Source organism: Hypanus sabinus, chromosome 6 (genome assembly GCF_030144855.1).
Source record: "Hypanus sabinus isolate sHypSab1 chromosome 6, sHypSab1.hap1, whole genome shotgun sequence".
NCBI lineage: Eukaryota > Metazoa > Chordata > Chondrichthyes > Myliobatiformes > Dasyatidae > Hypanus > Hypanus sabinus.
The window spans coordinates 182059221-182078745 of NC_082711.1; the positions used below are offsets into that span (position 1 = coordinate 182059221).

At 40.7% G+C, this 19525-nt stretch overlaps 1 protein-coding gene across 17 annotated transcripts in view; it reads right to left on the bottom strand.

The window, feature by feature from the left end:
* ncor1 (nuclear receptor corepressor 1) overlaps positions 1-19525 on the bottom strand; it is a 270800-nt gene that overhangs the window by 205770 nt on the left and 45505 nt on the right. For all 17 annotated transcript variants that reach the window (XM_059973760.1, XM_059973765.1, XM_059973762.1 and 14 more), the window contains exon 5: positions 11330-11509. In XM_059973760.1, the coding sequence (XP_059829743.1) occupies positions 11330-11509 (180 nt within the window). The remainder of the gene's footprint in view (positions 1-11329; positions 11510-19525) is intronic.

Here is a 19525-nt window from a genome sequence, read left to right on the forward strand (position 1 = left end):
TACAGTGGTGCTAGAAAGTTTGTGAACACTGTAGAAATTTCTCTATTTCTGCATACATATGACCCAAAATGTGATCAGATCTTCAGGTAAGCCCTAAACCTAGATAAAGAGAACACAATTAAATAAATAACACAAAATATTATACTTGTTTATTTATTAAGAAAAGTTATCCAAAATTGTATGTATTTATTGGAAAAGGTATGCGAACCTCTGGTGTATTGCCTTCTACAAAAGCTATTAGGAGTCAAGTGCTCCAATCAATGAAATGAGCTTGGAGGTGTGGGTTGTAGAGGTGCCCTGCCCTATAAAAAGGACACACACAGTCAGATTACTGACAGAGCCTGCTCTTCTCCAGAAAGATCTGTTTATGTGCACCATGCCTTGATCAAGTCAACTTTCAGAGGACCTTAGAAGAATTAGAGATGCATGAAGCTGGAAAACTCTACAAGAACATTTCCCATGGCCTTGAGGAAATCAGTCAAGGCCAACAGTAAGAGAAATTTTCTACAAATGGAGGAAATTTAGTACTGATACTACTCTCCCTAGAAATGGGCATCCTGCAAAGATCATGCCAACAGTAAACATACAATGCTAAAGGAGGTGAAAAGCAACCCAAGGGTAATAGCAAGAGACCTGCAGAGATCTCTAGAACTTGCTCAAGTCTTGTTTATGGAGGGACATCAAGGAGAAAGTCACTGCTCTTCAAAAAAAGCTTTGGTGTACATCTCAAGTTTGCAAAAGACCACCTGGATGTTCTACAACACTCCTGAAACAATTTTCTGTGGTCAGATGAAACAGAAGTTGAACATTTTGGCAGAAATACACATTGCAACATTTGGAGGAAAAAACACCAACCCCAAAAACCTCATTCCAACTATGAAGCATGGTGGAAAGAGCATCATGGCTTGTGGGTGCTTTGCTGCCTCAGAGGCCGGACAGCTTGCAATTGTTGAAGGAACAATGAATTCAAAATTCTGCAGATGCTGGAAATCTGAGCAACACACACAAAATGCTGGAGGAACTCAGCAGGCCAGGCAGCATCTATAGTAAAAAAGCACAGTCAACGTTTTGGACCAAAGGGTCTTGCCGAAGGGTTTTGAAACCCAAGCGATCATGTCCTGTGACTGTGTGCCTTTCACCTCTTGGTCCATTCTCAACTGATTCAACTCAGCTGTTTGAATGCCATGCCCCACCCCCACATGCCGCAAACAACTCAGCTGTCTCTCTAGCCGAAAAATGTAGGCAGAAAGTTTCTCCCCCTTCTCCTGAAACATGTTCCAAATCCCTGTCATAAGCTCCATTGGGCTTCCTGCCGCATCAAAAAAAAATTGTAGCCTGCGGAAGTAACCAATGGTTTCTGTCTTTAAGGATCTCACTACGACAGCAGCCAGACCTCTCAGACTCTCTACCAGAGAGTGTCTTTTCAAGTCATCAGAGCACTGCCACTCATCTAGCATTTGAGAAGTCTGCTCCACCCAAGTCTCATATTCGTCATCCCTGTCGGGGGTGGGTGTTATCCTTGAGAACATTCTGAGCCTATAATAACTGGGACTCTCCACATGGGCACCTTCCCATTTCTTCACCAGGGAGGCAAGGGCCAATACAAACTCAGAATGCACACCCTTCGCCTGAGGACTCATTAAACCTTCCAAATCAGACCACTTCTCCCCACCCCCACTCTGCACTGAAGAGAGAAACTTGTCTTTAAAGTCTCCACCACAACTAGGGGAAACCCTGCTTCCGATATCGGCACCCTCGTCTACACTGCCCTCCTCCTGGAAAGTATGGACAGCTCCCTCCCAGGGTTCCAATAGTACATCAGTGCTAGTCTGAACTAAAACAAAGTCTTTGCCTGCCATTTTGTCAAAACTTCATTCCATGAGCGTAACTATTCCTAATGCTTTAATGGTACATAATCCTAAGCAACAATTCATTGAGATTATGAATGTCTACCCCACTCAATACACATGCATTTGCAACTGGTAATCATGTGGATTCGCACCACAGCACAACCCCTAAGGCATCCATAACCACGTATCTTAATTACTTCACCAAACAATAGTTTATCACAGGCTTAAACACACAACTCACTGGATCACTGCTCAGGGCAATCACACAGCACACAACAAAATCAATCCAGGACAATACACCCCACAATGAAACCCTGATTTATTTGGGTTGCATACATATAAGGAATACACACTCCGGTCCCGCCAAATCCATGAGATTGGGATGGCTCTCCCATTCCAAACCCTGGTTTTTGTGAATGCCATGTGATTTGCTTCCCTGTTACAACTCAGTGCCAAGGAATAACAGACAGCAGATTGCAAACAATAAAGGAATTATATTTATGAATGTTAACTTAACTAAAGGGTTAGTAAAGAAAGAGAAAAACAAAAAGGACCCATTATAATTAAACATTCAAATGTGCACAAGCTGGAGTTCAACTCTTCCAAAAGTCATATATACCGTTCCTCAGTAGACTCTTGCACCTTGCTCCATCGAATCATGGTCCCCCACCAGGTCAAGTCCTATGACCAGTTCTCTCCAGTGTCCTCTCTCTTTATCTCCCGCCAAAGACCCCAGCTCACATCAGTATCAGGCACACAAAAGAAAACCTGGCTTCCCTGACTGGATGGCTGACATTCCAAAACACCTGTTGTCCTTAACCAGCCACTGCTAGCAGTGAAACCTTTTCCAGGGTACAGCTGGCCCGTTTTTCAAACGTTCGCTTTATGACACCTTGCTGTTACGAAAGACCTACATTAGTTACCTGTTTTCACTAACAGAGGTGTTTTCACTGTTACGAAAAAAGGCAGCGCGCCCCAAGCAGCCAAGCTTCTCCCCCGGAACTGCATTCTAGTCACCATTGCTTAAACACGTGCCTGTAAGCATCTGTGCTTTATCTGGACTTATTTTCTGCATCCGTTAGCAAAATGAGCTCTAAGGTATCGGAAAAGCCTAAAAGAGCTCGTAAGGGTGTTACACTTAAGTGTAAACTAGACATAATAAAGCTTTTCAGTCATGGAGAATAAAGTAAGGCCATTGTCCGTGTGTTCAACCATTCGCACTATTTATATGCAGAGAGAAAGAATCTTGAAAGCTGCCGATGCTACTGTAGGTTCTGCTCGTAGCAAAGTGGTCTTAGTCGGCATCCAATAATGGATAAAATGGAAAGTCTATTGCTTGAGTGGATTGATGGGTGTACAGAGCGTGGTGTTCCATTAAATTATCTTATATTTAAGGCGAAATCAGGCAGTCTTTTTAATAAGCTGAAACAGAAAGCACTGGACAATGCTGATGAAAGTGTTGCAAAAGTGGAACTTAAAGGTAGTCATGGGTGGTTTGATCGGTTTCTGAGGTGAGGGCAGCTTCATAGCTTAAAGTTTACTTCAGAGAGTGCTTCAGCTGATACTGAAACTGCCGAAAAGTTCCCAGCAGAACTGAAGAGAATAATTACAGAAGGTGGTTATTCATATAAGCAAGTGTTTAACTGTGATGAAACTGTAATTTATTGGAAAAAATTGCCGAGCACCCCAACCTCCGACAACTCAGCCTAACAAACCATCGTCAGTACTGTCTTCCCAATTCCGGTAAGTGAAACGACACTGTACATACATTATTTCTACTTTATACAGGCTGTGTATTTTTATGTGTTATTTGATATGATTTGGCAGCTTCATAGCTTAAAGGTTACTGGAGAGAGTGCTTCTGCCGAGAGCGCTTGCATGAGATTTTCGCTACGCTAGACAGTGCTGCAATGATTGCAGAAAAGTATTCCTACTTTATATAGGCTGTGTATTTATCAGATCATTCCTGCTTTTACTATATGTTACTGTTATTTTAGGTTTAATGTGTGATTTTGTAGGTTATTTTTTGGGTCTGGGAACCCTCACAAATTTTTCCCATATAAATAAATGGTAATTGCTTATTCACTTTGCGACATTCCGGCTTATGAACCGGTTCATAGGAAAGCTCTACCTTCGGATAGCAGGGGAACCTGTACTACAATTGTAACAAGACAGTTTACAGGAGAAAGTCAGGGTAGCAGTCCGTCACCCAAAGCTAAATAGAAGATGGATACTTCGACAAGACAATAAATCAACACAATGGATTAAAAAGAAGAAAAGTTGTGTTTTGGAATGGCCGAGTCAAAGTCCTGGCCTTAATCCTATAGAAATGTTGTGATGTTGTGGAAGGACCTGATGCAAGTTGTTCATGCAAGGAAACCAACCAATATCCCAGAGTTGAAGCAGGTTTGTAAGGGGGAATGGCCTAAAATTCCTCCAAGCCAATATGCAGGACTGATCCAAAGTTACCAGAGGCGTCTGGTTCAAGTTATTGCTGTACACCAGTTATTGAAAGCAAAGGTTCACGTACTTTTTTCCAACAAATACATGTAATATTGGATCATTTTTCCCACTAAATAAATGAACAAGTATAATATTTTTGTATTATTTATTTAATTGCTACTCTTATCTAGTTTTAGGACATGAAGATCTGATCACATTTTGGGTCACAGTTTTGCAGAAATTGAGAATTTTTTTTATTTACAGACTTCACAAACATTCTAGCACCACTGTATATGCCTCAATTTGGTATACCTCTATCAAACCTCCTTTTCATTTTCTTTGCTACATGGAATATGCCCTAACCTATTCATTCTTTCCTTATACAATTTGGGTCCACCCGAGTTGGCAACATCCTTGTACATTTTCTCTGCATTTTATCAACCTTATTTACATATTTCCTGGAGGTAGGTGACCAAAACTGCACACAATATTCCAAATTAGGCCTCACCAAAGTCTTATACAACTTCAACATAATATCCCATCTTCTGTACTCGCATTAGGGTTAGGGTTAGATTTATGAAAGCCAATGTGCCAAAAGCTTTCTGTACAACCCTATCTACCCATGATGCCAATTTCAATTAATTATGGACCTATATTCCCGGATCCATTTGCTTTGGCGCACTCCTCAGTGTCCTACCATTCAATATGTACGACATAATTAGGTTGGTCTAACGGAAGTGCAAAATATTTCACTTGTCTGCATTAAATCCCATCTGCAATTTTTTTAATTGATGCAGATTCCACAAGGTCACAAAAGTCTTTCTCGCTGTCCACTACACCCCCAGTCTTGGTATCATCCGCAAATTTGCTGATCCAGTTAATCACACTGAACCATCATCCAGATCATTGGTAGAGATGACAAACAACAAAGGACCCAGCACTGATCCCTGCGGCACACCACTAGTCATAGGCCTCCAGTCAGAGAGGCAACCATCTACTATCACTCACTAGCTTCTCTCACAAAGCCAATGTCCAATTCAATTTACTACCTCATCTTGAATACCGAGCAACTGACCAGTCTCCCATGTGGGACCTTATCAAATGCTTTGGTAAAGTCTATGGCAACAACATTCATCACCTTGCCTTCATCCACTTTTCTTTTCTGGTACTTCCTTGGAAAATTCTAAATACATGACCCACCATGCAAGAAACCATGTTGACTATTCTTAAACAGTCCATGTCTATCCAAATACTTATATATTCGGTCTCTTAGAATACCTTCCAATAACTTTCCCACAACTGATGTCAGACTCATTGGTCTATAATTTCTTGATTTATGTTTAGAGTCTTTTTTAAACAATGGAACAACATTGGCTATCCTTGAATCCTCTGGTACCTCTCTTGTCGCAAAGGATGATTTAAATATCTCTTATAGGGCCCCAACAATTGCCTCCCATGTGGTCCGAGGGAACACTCTTGTCAGGCCCTGAGGGGTTATCCATTGTGATTTTCCTCAGGATAGCAAACACCTCCTCTTCTGAAATCTCTTTGTAAATGATAGAAAGGTTTCAAACAATCAGATCAGTCACTTGACATGAGATTCCCAGCCTCTGACCTCTACTTGAAGCCACAGAATTTTAGTGGCTGCACCAATTAAATCTGGTCAGTGGTGATCCCTTTCCCTTCCATGTCTCATTTCCTCAAGACTGTTGATTTTAGGTGATTCAACCATGGTAATGGCATTGAATACACATGGCTATCATCACACTCTCTACAGTTGGAACAGTTATTGTCCAGCATTCACTGTATAACACTAGTATAATACAATTATTAGATGTATAATCATCCTGTAACAATACTGAGCAAACCCTGCAGCTGTGTCTTTCTCGAAACTTGTAATAAAATTTGGCTGCTGTCTTGCCTCCTTTATAACTACATGATAAAATAGGCCCTGGTCAGCGTGGATTCTTCAACAAAAATCTTCCCTGACAAATCTGTTGGAATTCTTTGAAGTAGTAACAAGAGAATAGAAAAGGAGATTTGTCTTGGTCGCCTAAAACACTTGGAAACTTCTGCAGATGTACTGTGGAGAGCATGCTGACAGGCTGCATCACTGTCTGGTATGGAGTGGGGCGACTACACAGGATCAAAAGCTACAGAAAGTTGTAAAATTAGTCAGATGAACGAGAGCGAAAGTGATCAAACCCAGAAGAGATCAAAGTTCTTACTGACAGTTATTTTATTTATTTCAAATAATGAACAGCAAATTGGACTTGGTGGCTTGTTATCATTAGAATAACTTCAGGTTTTACTTCCACTTAAAAATTCTGTACGCAGATGCTGTTGTCACTGGGCTAAAAAATTGCACAGCACAAGATTTGGGGCACACTGGTCATTACAAATGAGGGGGAACCTTGGTCAGTTCCATCATGGGTACTAGTCTCTGTAGTATCTAAGGTATCTTCAAGGAGTCGTGTCTCAGAAATGGAGCGTCCATCATTAAGGACCTCATCATCCAGAACATGCCATCTTCTCATTGTTACTGACAGGAAGGAGATACAGAAGCCTGAAAGCACAAACTCAGCAATTCAAGAACTTACCCTCTGCCATCCGATTCCTAAATGGACATTGAACCCATGAAACCTACCTCACTTTAAAAAAAAATTTCTGTTTTTAACCTATTTTTAATTAACTTTTATATATATATATTTTTTTTTACTTACTGTAATTAACCTTTTTCTTTCTCTCAATATTGTAAGATCATAAGATAAAGGATCAAATTAGGCCATTCAGCCCATCAAGTCTACGTCACCATTAAATCATGGCTGATCCTGGATCTCACTCAACCCCATACACCTGCCTTCTTACCGTATCCTTTGATAGCTTGACCAATCAGGAAACGATCAACTTCCGCCTTAAATATACACATGGACTTGGCCTCCACCAAAGTTTCTGGCAGAGCATTCCACAGATTTATTACTCTGGCTAAAAAAAAATCCTCCTTACCTGTTCTAAGTCCAACTAAATGACATCCACTGCCTTTTCTTTGTCTACCCTGCTTGTTAATTCATAGAAGAACTCTAACAGATTATTGACAGAGACCATGATGACTTTGACTTATTTTATCATTAGTCTCAAAGTATCCTGAAACCTGGTCCTTAATAATAGACTCCAATGCTTTCCCAACCGCTGAGGTTAGGCTAACTGGCCTATAATTTCCTTTATTTAGCTTTCCTCCCTTATTAAGGAGTGGGGTGACATTTGCAATCATTCTGTCCTCCGAGACCATGCCAGAATCAAGTGATTCCTGAAAGATCATGATCAATGCATCCATTATCTCTTCAGCCTACTTTCTCAGTACTCTGGGATGTAATCCATCAGGTCCAGGTGACCTATCTACTTTTGAATTTGTCTAGCACCATTTCCTTTGTAATAGCAATGGCATTCATGGACCTCTGACACACTGCTAGTGTCTTATACAATGAAATACCCATCAAGTTCATCTGCCATTTCTTTGTCCCCCATTACTACCATACCAGCATCATTTTCCAGTGGTCCAATATCAACTCTCTCCTCCATTTTACTCTTTATATAACTGGAAAAACTTTTAGTATTGTATATAATTGGCTAGTCTGTCCTCTCATTTCACCTTTTCCCTTTTTATAGCTTTTTAGTTGCCTTTTGTTGGATTTTAAAAGCTTCCCAACCATCCAACTTCCCACTCGCTTTTGCTATCTCATATGCGCTTTCCTTGGCTTTTAAGCAGTCCTCAACTTCCTTTGTCAGCCATGACTGCCTACCCCTGCCATTTGAGAACAACTTCTTCTATGGGATGTATCAATCCTACGTCTTGTGAACTATTCTCAGACACTTCAGCCATCCCCGCTCCACTGCCATCCCCGCTAGAATCCTCCTCTAATCCACCTGGGCAAGCTCCTCTCTCATGCCTCTGTAATTCCCCTTATCCCATTACAATACTGATACATGTGACTTATCTTTCTCCCTCTAAAAATGCAGTATGAATTCAATCATATTATGATCACTGCCGCCTAATTCCATTGCGTTAAGTTCCCAAATAAGATTTGAGTTATTACACAACACCCAATGTAAGATAGGCTTTCCCCAAGTAGGTTCAAGCACAAGCTGCTCTAAAAATCCATCTTGTAGATATTCAACAGACACCCTCTCTTGTGATCTGACACCAAGCTGATTTTCCCAATATCCTTGCATATTGAAGTCCCCTATTACAATTGTGTCATCACCCTTATTACATGCCTTTTACAGCTCACTTTGCAATCTGAAACCCCTATCTTGGCTAATACTTGGAGGCCTATCTAAGACTATGAGTCCCAAATTTTTTTTTAGCCCTTGCAGTTTCTTAACTCCACCCACAAAGATTCATTCTCTGACCCTATGTCAACTCGTTCTAAAGATATAATTCCATCTCTCACCAGAGCCACGCCACTATCCATGCCTTCGTGCCTGTCCTTTTGATACAAAATATATCTATTGATGTTAAGCTCCCAACTATGGCTTTCTTTCAGCCATGACTCAGAGATGCCTACAATGTCATACCGACCAACCTCTAATTGCACCACGAAGTCGACAACCTTATTCCAAATGCTGTGCATACTTAAATACACCACCTTCAGTCCTGCATTTTTCACCTTATTGAATTTTGCCTCAGTGGTACAATTTAATTTTTTGCTCTGTCTGCATTTGTACCCAATCATCAACTTATCCTTCCTTACATTCATGTTACACCCATCATCTACTTGTAAAGCTGCAGGCTCATCCTCAGCTCTATTATACTGGTTCCCATCCCCCTGTCATATTAGTATAAAATACTCCCAACAGCCCTGGAGCCATTGCAATTTCCTTATCGCCACAGCAGGTCAACGGCAGACGCAATCTGAATGGCTTTCCACAAGGCTTTAGACCACCTGGATAACACAAACACCTATGTCGGGATGCTGTTCATCCACTATAGCTCAGGATTTAATACCATCATTCCCACAAGGCTGTCTAAAGTGGTACTATTGTATCTGCTTGCAAGATTTTCCACAAGAATTTAATCAAAGATAGGACAAAAATAGTAAATATGAGGTCTAGTTAAAGAGAAAGACTTCAATCAGGGTCTACAGCCCAAATAGCTTCAACTCTTTCATCATCCTATTTTAAATATTTTCCTTCCAACTAGTCACAGAGTCATAGAACACTATAGTTCAGAAACAGGTCCTTCAGTCCTTCTAATCCATGCTGAACCATTAATCTGCCTAGCTCCAACAACCTGCAACTGGACCATATCCCTCCATATCTATTCCGTTCATGTACCTAACCAAATTTCTCTTAAATAGAAATGTAGAAAAAAAATGTTGAAATCAAACCTGAATCCACCACTTGCACTATGTTCATTTTCACACTCTCACCATCACCCTCATGTTCACCTTAAATATTTCATCTTTCACTCTTCACCCATGACCTTTAGTTGTAGTTTCACCCAGCCTCAGAGGAAAAAGCCTGCTTGTTTTTACCCTATTTATACCCCTCAATTTTGAATATCCCTATCATTTCTCTCCTAACAAACTCCACGCTTTGTTCACAATACTCCTTGCATTAAAACAGACACATCTCAAACCATCAGTCTGAGCGCGTCCCTTCTCCATCACCTGTCTATCTTCCCTCTCGTATTGTTGCCAAGCTTTCTCTATTTGTGAGCCAACTGCCTCTTCCTTTGTCTCTTCAGTTTGGTTCCCACTCTCCCCCACCCCCTCACAGCAATCCTAGTTTAAACTCTTCCCCAATTGCCTTAGCAAACCTCCCCGCCAGGATATTGGACCCCTCAGATTCAAGAGTAACCCATCCTTTTTGTACAGGTCATTCCTACCTCAAAAGAGGCCCCAATGATCCAGAAATCTGAATCGCTGCCCCCTGCTCCAATCCCTCAGCTACGCGATTATCCTCCACCTCACTCTATTCCTATACTTACTGTCATGTGGCACAGGCAGTAATCCTGAGATGACTACTTTTGTGGTCCTGCTTCTCAACTTTCTTCCCAACTCCCTGTAGTCTGCTTTCAAGACCTCCTCCCTTTTTCTGCCTATGTCGTTGGTACCAATATTTACCACGATCTCTGACTGTTCTTCTTCCCACTTCAGGAAATTGTAGACGTGATCAGAAAAATCCCGGACTCTGGCATCTGGGAGGGAAACTACCATCTGTGCTTCTTTCCTGCATCCACAGAATCACCTGTCTGTCCCCCTAACTATAGAATCCCCTATCACTGCTACCATCCTCTTCCTTTCCCTACCCTTCTGAGCCACAGGGCCAGACTCTGTGCCAGAGGTGCAACCACTGTTGCTTCCTCCAGGTAGGCCGTTCTCCCCCCCCCCCCCCCCCCCCACAGTAATCAAGCAGGAGTACTTATTGTCAAGGGGTAGAGTCACATCTGGGGTGTTACATCCAATTTTGGATGCCCCATCATAAGAAGCATGAGGAGACTTTGGAGAGGTGCAGAAGAGGTTTAAGCTTTCTATTATTTATTTATTTATTTATTTATTGAGATACAACATGGAATAGGCCTTTCTGGCCCTTTGAACCGGGTCAGCCTGCAACCCCCTATTTAACTCTGGCCTAATCATGGGATAATTTACAACGACTAATTAATCTACCAACCAGTACTTCTTTGGACTATGGGAGATAACTGGAGTACTCAGAGAAAACCCAAAGTACTCCAGGGAGAGGTTGCACAGACTTCTTACAGATGACGTTGGAATTGAACTCCAACACCTTAAGCTGTAATAGCACTGTGCAAACTGCTATGCATTCTTGGCACCTACAGATGCTGCCTTGATGAGCAGTGGAGGCAGGGGGAGGGGGAGAGAATCCAAGTTCCAATAAAATTATTCCAAAAGAACTCTAAATACAGTTCCAACTTTTCTAGCCACTTAGCAAAATCAGAACTAAACATGGGTACAAAGATATGTATATATATGAACACAACCTAGCATCTCAGTCAGTACATAAACTCTCAATACCTGTTTTTTCTTCAGTTTGAGGATCTGTTGTTCCACTTTGGCTATTTCTCGATCAACACGGTCCATACTCTGGATGAGCTCTTCTTTGGATAGCTTGGAAGGGGATGAATCTTGTTCATCACTGCCCTGCTGGTTGGTAGATGGGGATGATGGAACATCAGCTTTCATTGAAAAGGACTCCTTAAAAATAAAAATCAGGAGAAGAGGGGGTTGGTGAGTAAGTTTCAAATGAAGACTTTCTTTGCAGGGAATCTGAACCAGGTGGTTTGGGATAGTGTTTTAGGAAATAGGGGGGAAAAATCAGACCACAAGACCTTAGGACATTGGAGCAGTATTAGACCATTCAACCCATCGAGTCTGTCCCACCATTCCATCCTGGCTGATTTATTATTCCTCTCAACCCCTTTCTCCTGCCTTCTTGTTGTAAAAAATTTTTTTGCCTTGAGTAATCAAGAACCTATCAACCTCTGCTTTAAATATATCCAATGACTGGCCTCCATTGCCATCTGTAGCAATGAATTCCACATATTCACCAACATCTGGCTAAAGAAACTCCTCACTTGTTCTAAATGGACGTCTCTCTATTCTGAGGTTATGTCCTTGGGTCTTGGATTCCTCCACTGAAGGAAATATCCTCTCCATATCCACTGTACCTTGGCCTTTCAATATTCAAAAGGTTTCAATGAGACCCCCGCCCCCCCCCATTCTCCTAAACTTCAGCGAGTACAGGCCTACTATAGCCATCAAATACTCCTCGTACATTAAACCTTTCATTACCGAAATTATTCTTGTGAACCTCCTCTAGATTTTTAATCGTCACGTTAACAGAGTATAAAGGATCAAGATAACTTATCAACATGACATTAATGTTGAAGATAAACACTGTGTATGTAATACATCAATTATCATGCCAGGCGAAAAAACACTAAACTGAAGGTAATATTAGGAAAGAATATCTCTAGTATACCAATGACTAAATTCACTTTCAGGTTTGAATTCATAGAGCTACATGGATCTTTACCTTACACGCAAAAGAAATCCAGAGTTACCCAAGTGCTTTAAGCAGTTTCACCAACCAATCTGAAGTTCAGAGCTTAAAACCCATGGTTTAATGCCAGCCTGTTCAATAAAATTGAATTGAAGGGTATGTAAAGATAACTCATGGGTAAACACTTTGTTTTTTACAAATGTTTATGAGCAACAAATTGACAACTTTGATGGAAACAAGTTTACTGGAGACATTTTAAGGTGGTACATTTATTCAAATATTTAACTGGTTGATTTAAACTCTGAGGCATATATTATCTCAACAGTTTTATCAGCTCATGAATGCACATGTAGACAAAGCAGTCAATTTAACCTTATCAATGTGCAAATGCATGTTTTAATATGCACTAGTTTAAAGAAAAATCACCCATTTTATTCATTAAGCTGTTTCCTATTTTCTTAAACTTTATTACAGTACAATTTCAACTCCAACCACAAGGCTAACAAAGTAATTTTAATTTTTGCTGTACCTTTTTACCAGATTTCTTCAGAACAGCACTTAGCTTTAACTATTCAAAAAGTTTGACTTAAGCGAACAGCCTGACATTTCCTCCATATTTGTTACCCACTAAAGTCACTAAATTGGTCTGTATTCATTTGCAATACGAGCCTAAGGGTGGGCAATAGATGGAGAAGCTAAGAATGGAGGCAATAAAGGCTGTGGATGCAACCAAGTAAGGGAGGTGGGGTGGACAGATGGGAATGGTGTGGGTGAATGTGGGTAGGTGAAGAAGGAGAAAGGCACCGGAAAATGAAAGGCTAGGGCGAATATAAGAGGAACTGGGTTAGGCAGGAAGAGAGAGAAAAGGAACAGAGGGGTGCAGTTTACCTGAAGTTGGAGAATGTACTGTTCATACCATCAGGCTGTAGACTATCCATGCAAAATATGAGATGCTGTTCTTCTAGCTTGCATTCAGTCTCACCCTAATAATGAAGGCAGCTTGAGGACAGACTGGCCAGTTGAGAACGGGGAGAGTAACTAAAATGGCCCGCAACTAGAAACATCAGAAAGCCAAGGCTGATAGAGCTCAGGTGCCCAGCAAAGTGGCTGCCTGGTCTGCACTTCATCTCACTGATGTAGAGAAAGCCACATCATGATTCCAAAACCTGTATTTGACTGTCTCTATATTCTTCTGCAGTTTTGACCTCCACTAAACTGTTTTTCAAATTCCATTTAGTTACATTTGGCTACAATTTTGTCTTTATATTTCTCAGTAATAGTGGAAAACTCAAATTCACTACCTTTTAAAATTTAATGGACTAAATGGCACATCGATGACAGAAAAACAGAGGGCTATGTAGGAGGGAACGGTTAGATTGATTTTAGAATAGGTTAAATGATCAGCATAGAGGCCAAAGTGCCTGTACTGTGCTGTAATATTATATGCTCTAAACACAGGGCAAACAGTAGGAATCTTTTACCCAGGTTCAAAATATCTAATATTAGTTAAATTAAGAGGGGTTAAGTTCAAAGGAGGTGTGCATTTATTTACACAGAGTGATGGGTGCCATCAAGGCTGGGAATGGAAGTACATGAATATGCAGAGAATGGATGGATATGAACATTCTTGTGCTGTTCCATGTTCATGATTGTGGCCCTTCAAGGGACCAGAGAATTAAAAATTTGGTTGAATAGTGTGAAACCACAACCTCTCACTCAAAGTCAGCTGCTTATTAACTAGAGGAGGAGGAAACCAGAAGTCAATGAGCTAGTGCTCATTAGAGGATTGAAGATAGATAGGATCATTAACTTTAAATTCCTTGGAGTTATTTCAAAGAATCCTTCCTGGGATCAACGCACAGGTGCCATTACGAAGAAGGCAAAGCACAGCCCCTACTTTTGCAGATTTGGTATGTTATTTAGAACATTGACAAACTTCTGTAGATGCACATTGGAAAGTATTCTGACTGGCTGTATCACTGCCAAATATGGAAATACCAAAGACCAAGAATGGAAAAGCCTACAAAAAGTGGTGGATATAGCCCAGTTCATTACAGGAAATACCCTTCCCACCACTGAGCACATTGACATGGAATGTTGTTACAAGAAAGCAACATCTATCATCAAGACTCCCATCATCCAGGCCATTTTCTCTTCTTGCTGCTGCCATCTGAGAGTTGGTAAAGAAGCAGCAGGTCCCACACCACTAGCTACAGGAAAAGTTATCACCCTTCCATCATCAGGCTCCTGAACTAGTGTGGATATCTTTACTCACCTCAACACTGAAGTGATTCCACAACTTATTAGATATAGGAGCAGAAGCAGGCCATTCAGCCTGTCAAGTCTGCTGCACCATTCAATCATGGATTGACCCAATTCTTCCAGTCATCCCCACACTCCTGCCTTCTCCCCATACCCTTTGATGCTCTGGCTAATCAAAAACCTATCTATCTCTGCCTTAAATGAACCCAATGACGGCCTCCACAACCATTCATGGCAACAAATTCCATAGATTTACCATCCTCTGACTAAAGTGACTTCTCCGCATCTCTGCTCTAAATGGATGTCCTTCAATCCTGAAGTCGTGCCCTCTTGTCCTAGACTCCCCTACTATGGGAAATAACTTTGTCACATCTAATTTGTTCAGGCCTTTGAGATCCCCCTTCATTCTCCTGAACTCCAGGGAATACAGCCCAAGAGCTGCCAGACGTTCCTCATATGATAAACCCTTTCATTCCTTGAATCATTCTCGTGAATCTTCTCTGAACCCTCTCCAATCTCAGTATATCCTTTCTAAAATAAGGAGCCCAAAACTGCACACAATACTCCAAATGTGGTCTCACGGCTGCTTTATAAAGCCTGAACATCACATCCCTGCTCTTATATTCTATACCTCTAGAAATGAGTGCCAACATTGCATTCGGCTTCTTCACAACCGACTCAACCTGGAGGTTAACCTGCACAAGGACTCCCAAGTCCCTTTGCATCTCTGCATTGTGAATTCTCTCCCCCATCTAAATAATAGTCTGCCCATTTATTTCTTCCACCAAAGTGCATGACCATACACTTTCCAACACTGTATTTCACTTGCCACTTCTTTTCCCATTCCCCTAACCAAGTCTCTTTGCAGGCTCTGTTTCCTCAACACTACACACTCCTCCACTTATCTTTCTATCATCAGCAAATTTATCCACAAATCCATCATTCCCATAGTCCAAATCAATGACATACATCGTAAAAAGCAGCAGTCCCAACACCAACCCCTGTGGAACTCCAATGGTAACCAGCAGCCAGTCAGAATAGGATCCCTTTATTTCCACTCTCTGCCGATCAGCCAATGCTTCACCCATGCTAGTAACTCCCCTGTAATTCCATGGGCTCTTATCTTGTTAAGCAGCCTCATGTGCGGCACCTTGTCAAAGGCCTTCTGAAGATCCAAGTACACCACATCTCCTTTGTCTACCCTGCTTGTAATTTCCTCAAAAAATGCAGTAGGTTAGTTGGACAAAATTTTCCTCTCAGAAAACCATGCTGGCTTTGGCTTATCTTGTCATGTGCCTCCAAGTGCACTGTAACCTCAACCCTAACAATCGATTCCAACAACTTCCCCGGTTAACAAGTTTGTAGTTTCCTTTCTGCTGCCTCCCACCCTTCTTAAATAGTGGAGTAACATTTGCAATTTTCCTGTCATCCTGTACAATGCCAGAATCTATCGATTCTTGAAAGATTACTGTTAATGCCTCCACAATCTCTCCAGCTACTTCCTTCGGAACCCAGGGGTGTCTTCCATCAGGTCCAGGAGATTTATCCATTCTCAGATCATTAAGCCTCCTGAGCACTTTCTCCTTCGTTTTCAATCTTTTTATTAAGTTTCAAATTAGTGAACATGACAATAGTGATAATGGCAGAGATCAGGATTACATTAATAATGGTTAACATATACAAACACAGATTCCAAGTAAAAAAATGTAGTTTAACCTCCCAATCTCTTAATTAGCCATGAAAAAGACATTTTAAAGAGAAAAAAAAACCCTAAACTAAAAAAAACAAAGATTGGGCTGCCATATTTCATTGGTTAAAATTTTAATTTGTCGTCAACTTTATTCCTCTATAACTAAGCAAAAAAATTACTAAAAAGGGGTTCAGAAAGGGTCAACTTACATCATATGAAAATATTGAATAAATGGCCTCCAAATTCCTTCAAATTTAACTTAAGGATCTATAGTACTGCTCCTAATTTTTTCCAAATTTAAACATGCTATCGTTTGGGAAAACCATTGAAATGTCGTCTGGGGAATTGGAATCTTCCCATTTGAGTAAAATGAATCTTCTGGCTATTAATGTAACAAATACAATTAGACAACAAGCTGAGCACCTGCTCAGTCGTAATTTTCACTGCACATACTTCACTTCCCTGACACTCTTGAATGTCCGGTATACTGCAGACATCTTCCACTGTGAAGACTGATGAAAAATATGTATTCAGTTCCTCTGCCATCTCTCATTACAATATCTCCAGCATCATCCTCTATTGGTCCTTTATCTACCCTCAACTCTCTTTAACCCTTTACATAATTAAAAAAGCTTTCGGTATCTTCTTTGATATTAGTCACCAGCTTCCTTTCCTATCTTAACTTATGGACTCATTTTCAAGGACTCCACAACTCATGTTCTCAATATTACCCATTTATTTATTTTGTGTTTATATAGTTTGTCTTCTTTTGCACATTGGTAATCTATCAGTCCTTGTGTAGTTTTTCAGTGATTCTATTTATTTCTTTATTCTACTGTGAATGTCTGCAAGAAATGAAGCTCAAGGTGCTACGTTGTGGCAAATACATACTTTGATAACAAATTTTCTTTGAACTGTGAACTTTTAACAGTGAGAGCAAACAAATTAGCTGAACGTGCAAATTATCAATGGATAAATGAGGTGTGACAGTGCAGATTACCAAGAGAAACACACACAAAGTACCTTTTGTGTATATAGATTATTAAAATGTATAATAATAAATAGGAAACCAGCAGGAAAGAAATTTGTTTAGTTAAATTAAAGCACAACGTAAACAATAAGTAGTAAGGTCCTGCAGTTTTATAAAGCAGAGATACCCAGGGATACAGGTACACAATTCCCTGAAAGTGGAGACAAAGGTAGATAAGGAACTTTTCAGGCATTTGGCATGCTTTCCTTCATCAGTTAGGTCTCTGAGAACAGAAGATAGGATAACATATTACAACTGTGGAAGCTGCTGATGTTGAAACCACATTTGGAGTATTATGTGCCGTTCTGATTACCCTTCTATAAAAACAATGTCCTTTAGCTGAAAAGGGTGCAATAAAGATGAGGAATCTTACTGGGACTCGGGGGCTTGAGTCATATTCATAGGAAAGTACAGCACAAACAGGCTCTTTGGCCCATCTAGTCCACACTGAGCTATTTAAACTGCCTACCATCTACGTACAAATCCGAAATTCCCACAAGTGAATGTTTCCCTTCATGTTCCCCTTAAACTTTTCACCTTTCATTCTTAACACATGACCTCTAGTTGCACTCCCATCCAACCTCAACAGAAAAAGCCTGCTTACATTTACCCGATCTATACCCCTCATAATTTTGTATACCTCCAGCAAATCTCCTCTCAATCTGTTCTAAGGAAGCAAGTCTTAACCTATTCAATCTTTTCATATAACTCAGGTGCTCCAAACCCAGCAACATCTTTACAAATTTTCATTATACCCTTTTAACTTTATTTTCATTGTTTCTATGGGTTCGTGACTAAACCCGTATACAGTACTGCAAATTAGGCCTCACCAATATCTTATACAACTTCAACATAGCATCTCATCTCCTGTACTCAATACTTTGATTTATGAAGGCCAATGTGCCAAAAGCTTTCTTTACAACCCTATCTACCTGTAACATCGCTTTCAATGAATTTACCTGTATTCCCAGACCCCTTTGTTTGACCACACCCTTCAGTGCCCTACCATTCAGCGTGCAAGGCCTACCCTGGTTGGTCCTACTGAAGTGCAACATCTCACACTTGTTTGCATTAAATTCCATCTGCTAATTTTCAGGCTGTTTTTCTAGCTGGTCCAGATCCCACTGCAAACCATGATAGTCTTCCTTAATGTCCACTACACCCCAATTCTTGGTGTCATCAGCAAATTTGCTGATCCAGTTAACTACATTATCATCCAGATCGTTGAATTAGTTGACAAACAACAACGGACCCAGAACCGATCCCTGTGGCAGATCTCTAGTCACAGGCCTGCATTCAGAGAGGCAACCATCTACTATTGTTCTCTGGCTTCTCCCACAAAGCTAATTATCTAATCCAATTTACTACCTCATCTTGAATGTCGAGCGACTGAACCTTCTTGATCAACCTCCCATGCGGGAGCTTGTCATATCCCTTGCTAAAGTCCATGTAGACAACTAACTTGCCTTCATCAACTTTCCTGCTATTTTCTTGAAAAATCCTGTAAGATTGGTTAGACACAATCTACAACACACAAAGCTACACTAACTCTCCCAAATCAGTCCATGTCCATCCAAATATTCATTCTAAGGGACCAGATATACCTTCCAATAACTTTCCCACTACTGATGTTAGTCTCACTCACTGGCCTATAATTTCCTGGTTTATTTTTAGAGCCTTTCTTAATCGGTGGAACAACACTGGCTCTGCTCCAATCCTCCAGCACCTCACCTGTCACTAAGGATGATTCAAATATCTCTGCTAGGGTCCTGGCAGTTTCTGTACTTCCCTCCCATAGGTTCCGGGGGAACACCTTGTCAGGCCCCGCAAATTTATTTACACTAATTTGCCTCAAGACAGCAAACACCTCCTCCTCTGTAATGTGTAGGGTCCATGAAGTCGATGCCACTTTGCCTCACTTCTATAGACTCTGCTCATCTCCAGAGGAAATACAAATGCAAAAGATTCATTTTCTTCACCATCTCTTTTGACTCTAGGCATGGATACCATTCTGATCTTCCAGAGGACCTTGCAATCCCTCTGCTCTTATCATTTCAGTAGAACCCGAGGATTCTCCTTCACCTTGTTTGTTAAGCAATCTCATGCCTTCTTTTAGCACTCCTGATTTCTTTAAGTGTTCTCTTACTTATCTGATACCATCAAAATTAGCTTTTCTCCCATTTAGAATCTCAACCCATGGACCAGACCTATCTTTTTCCAAATTAA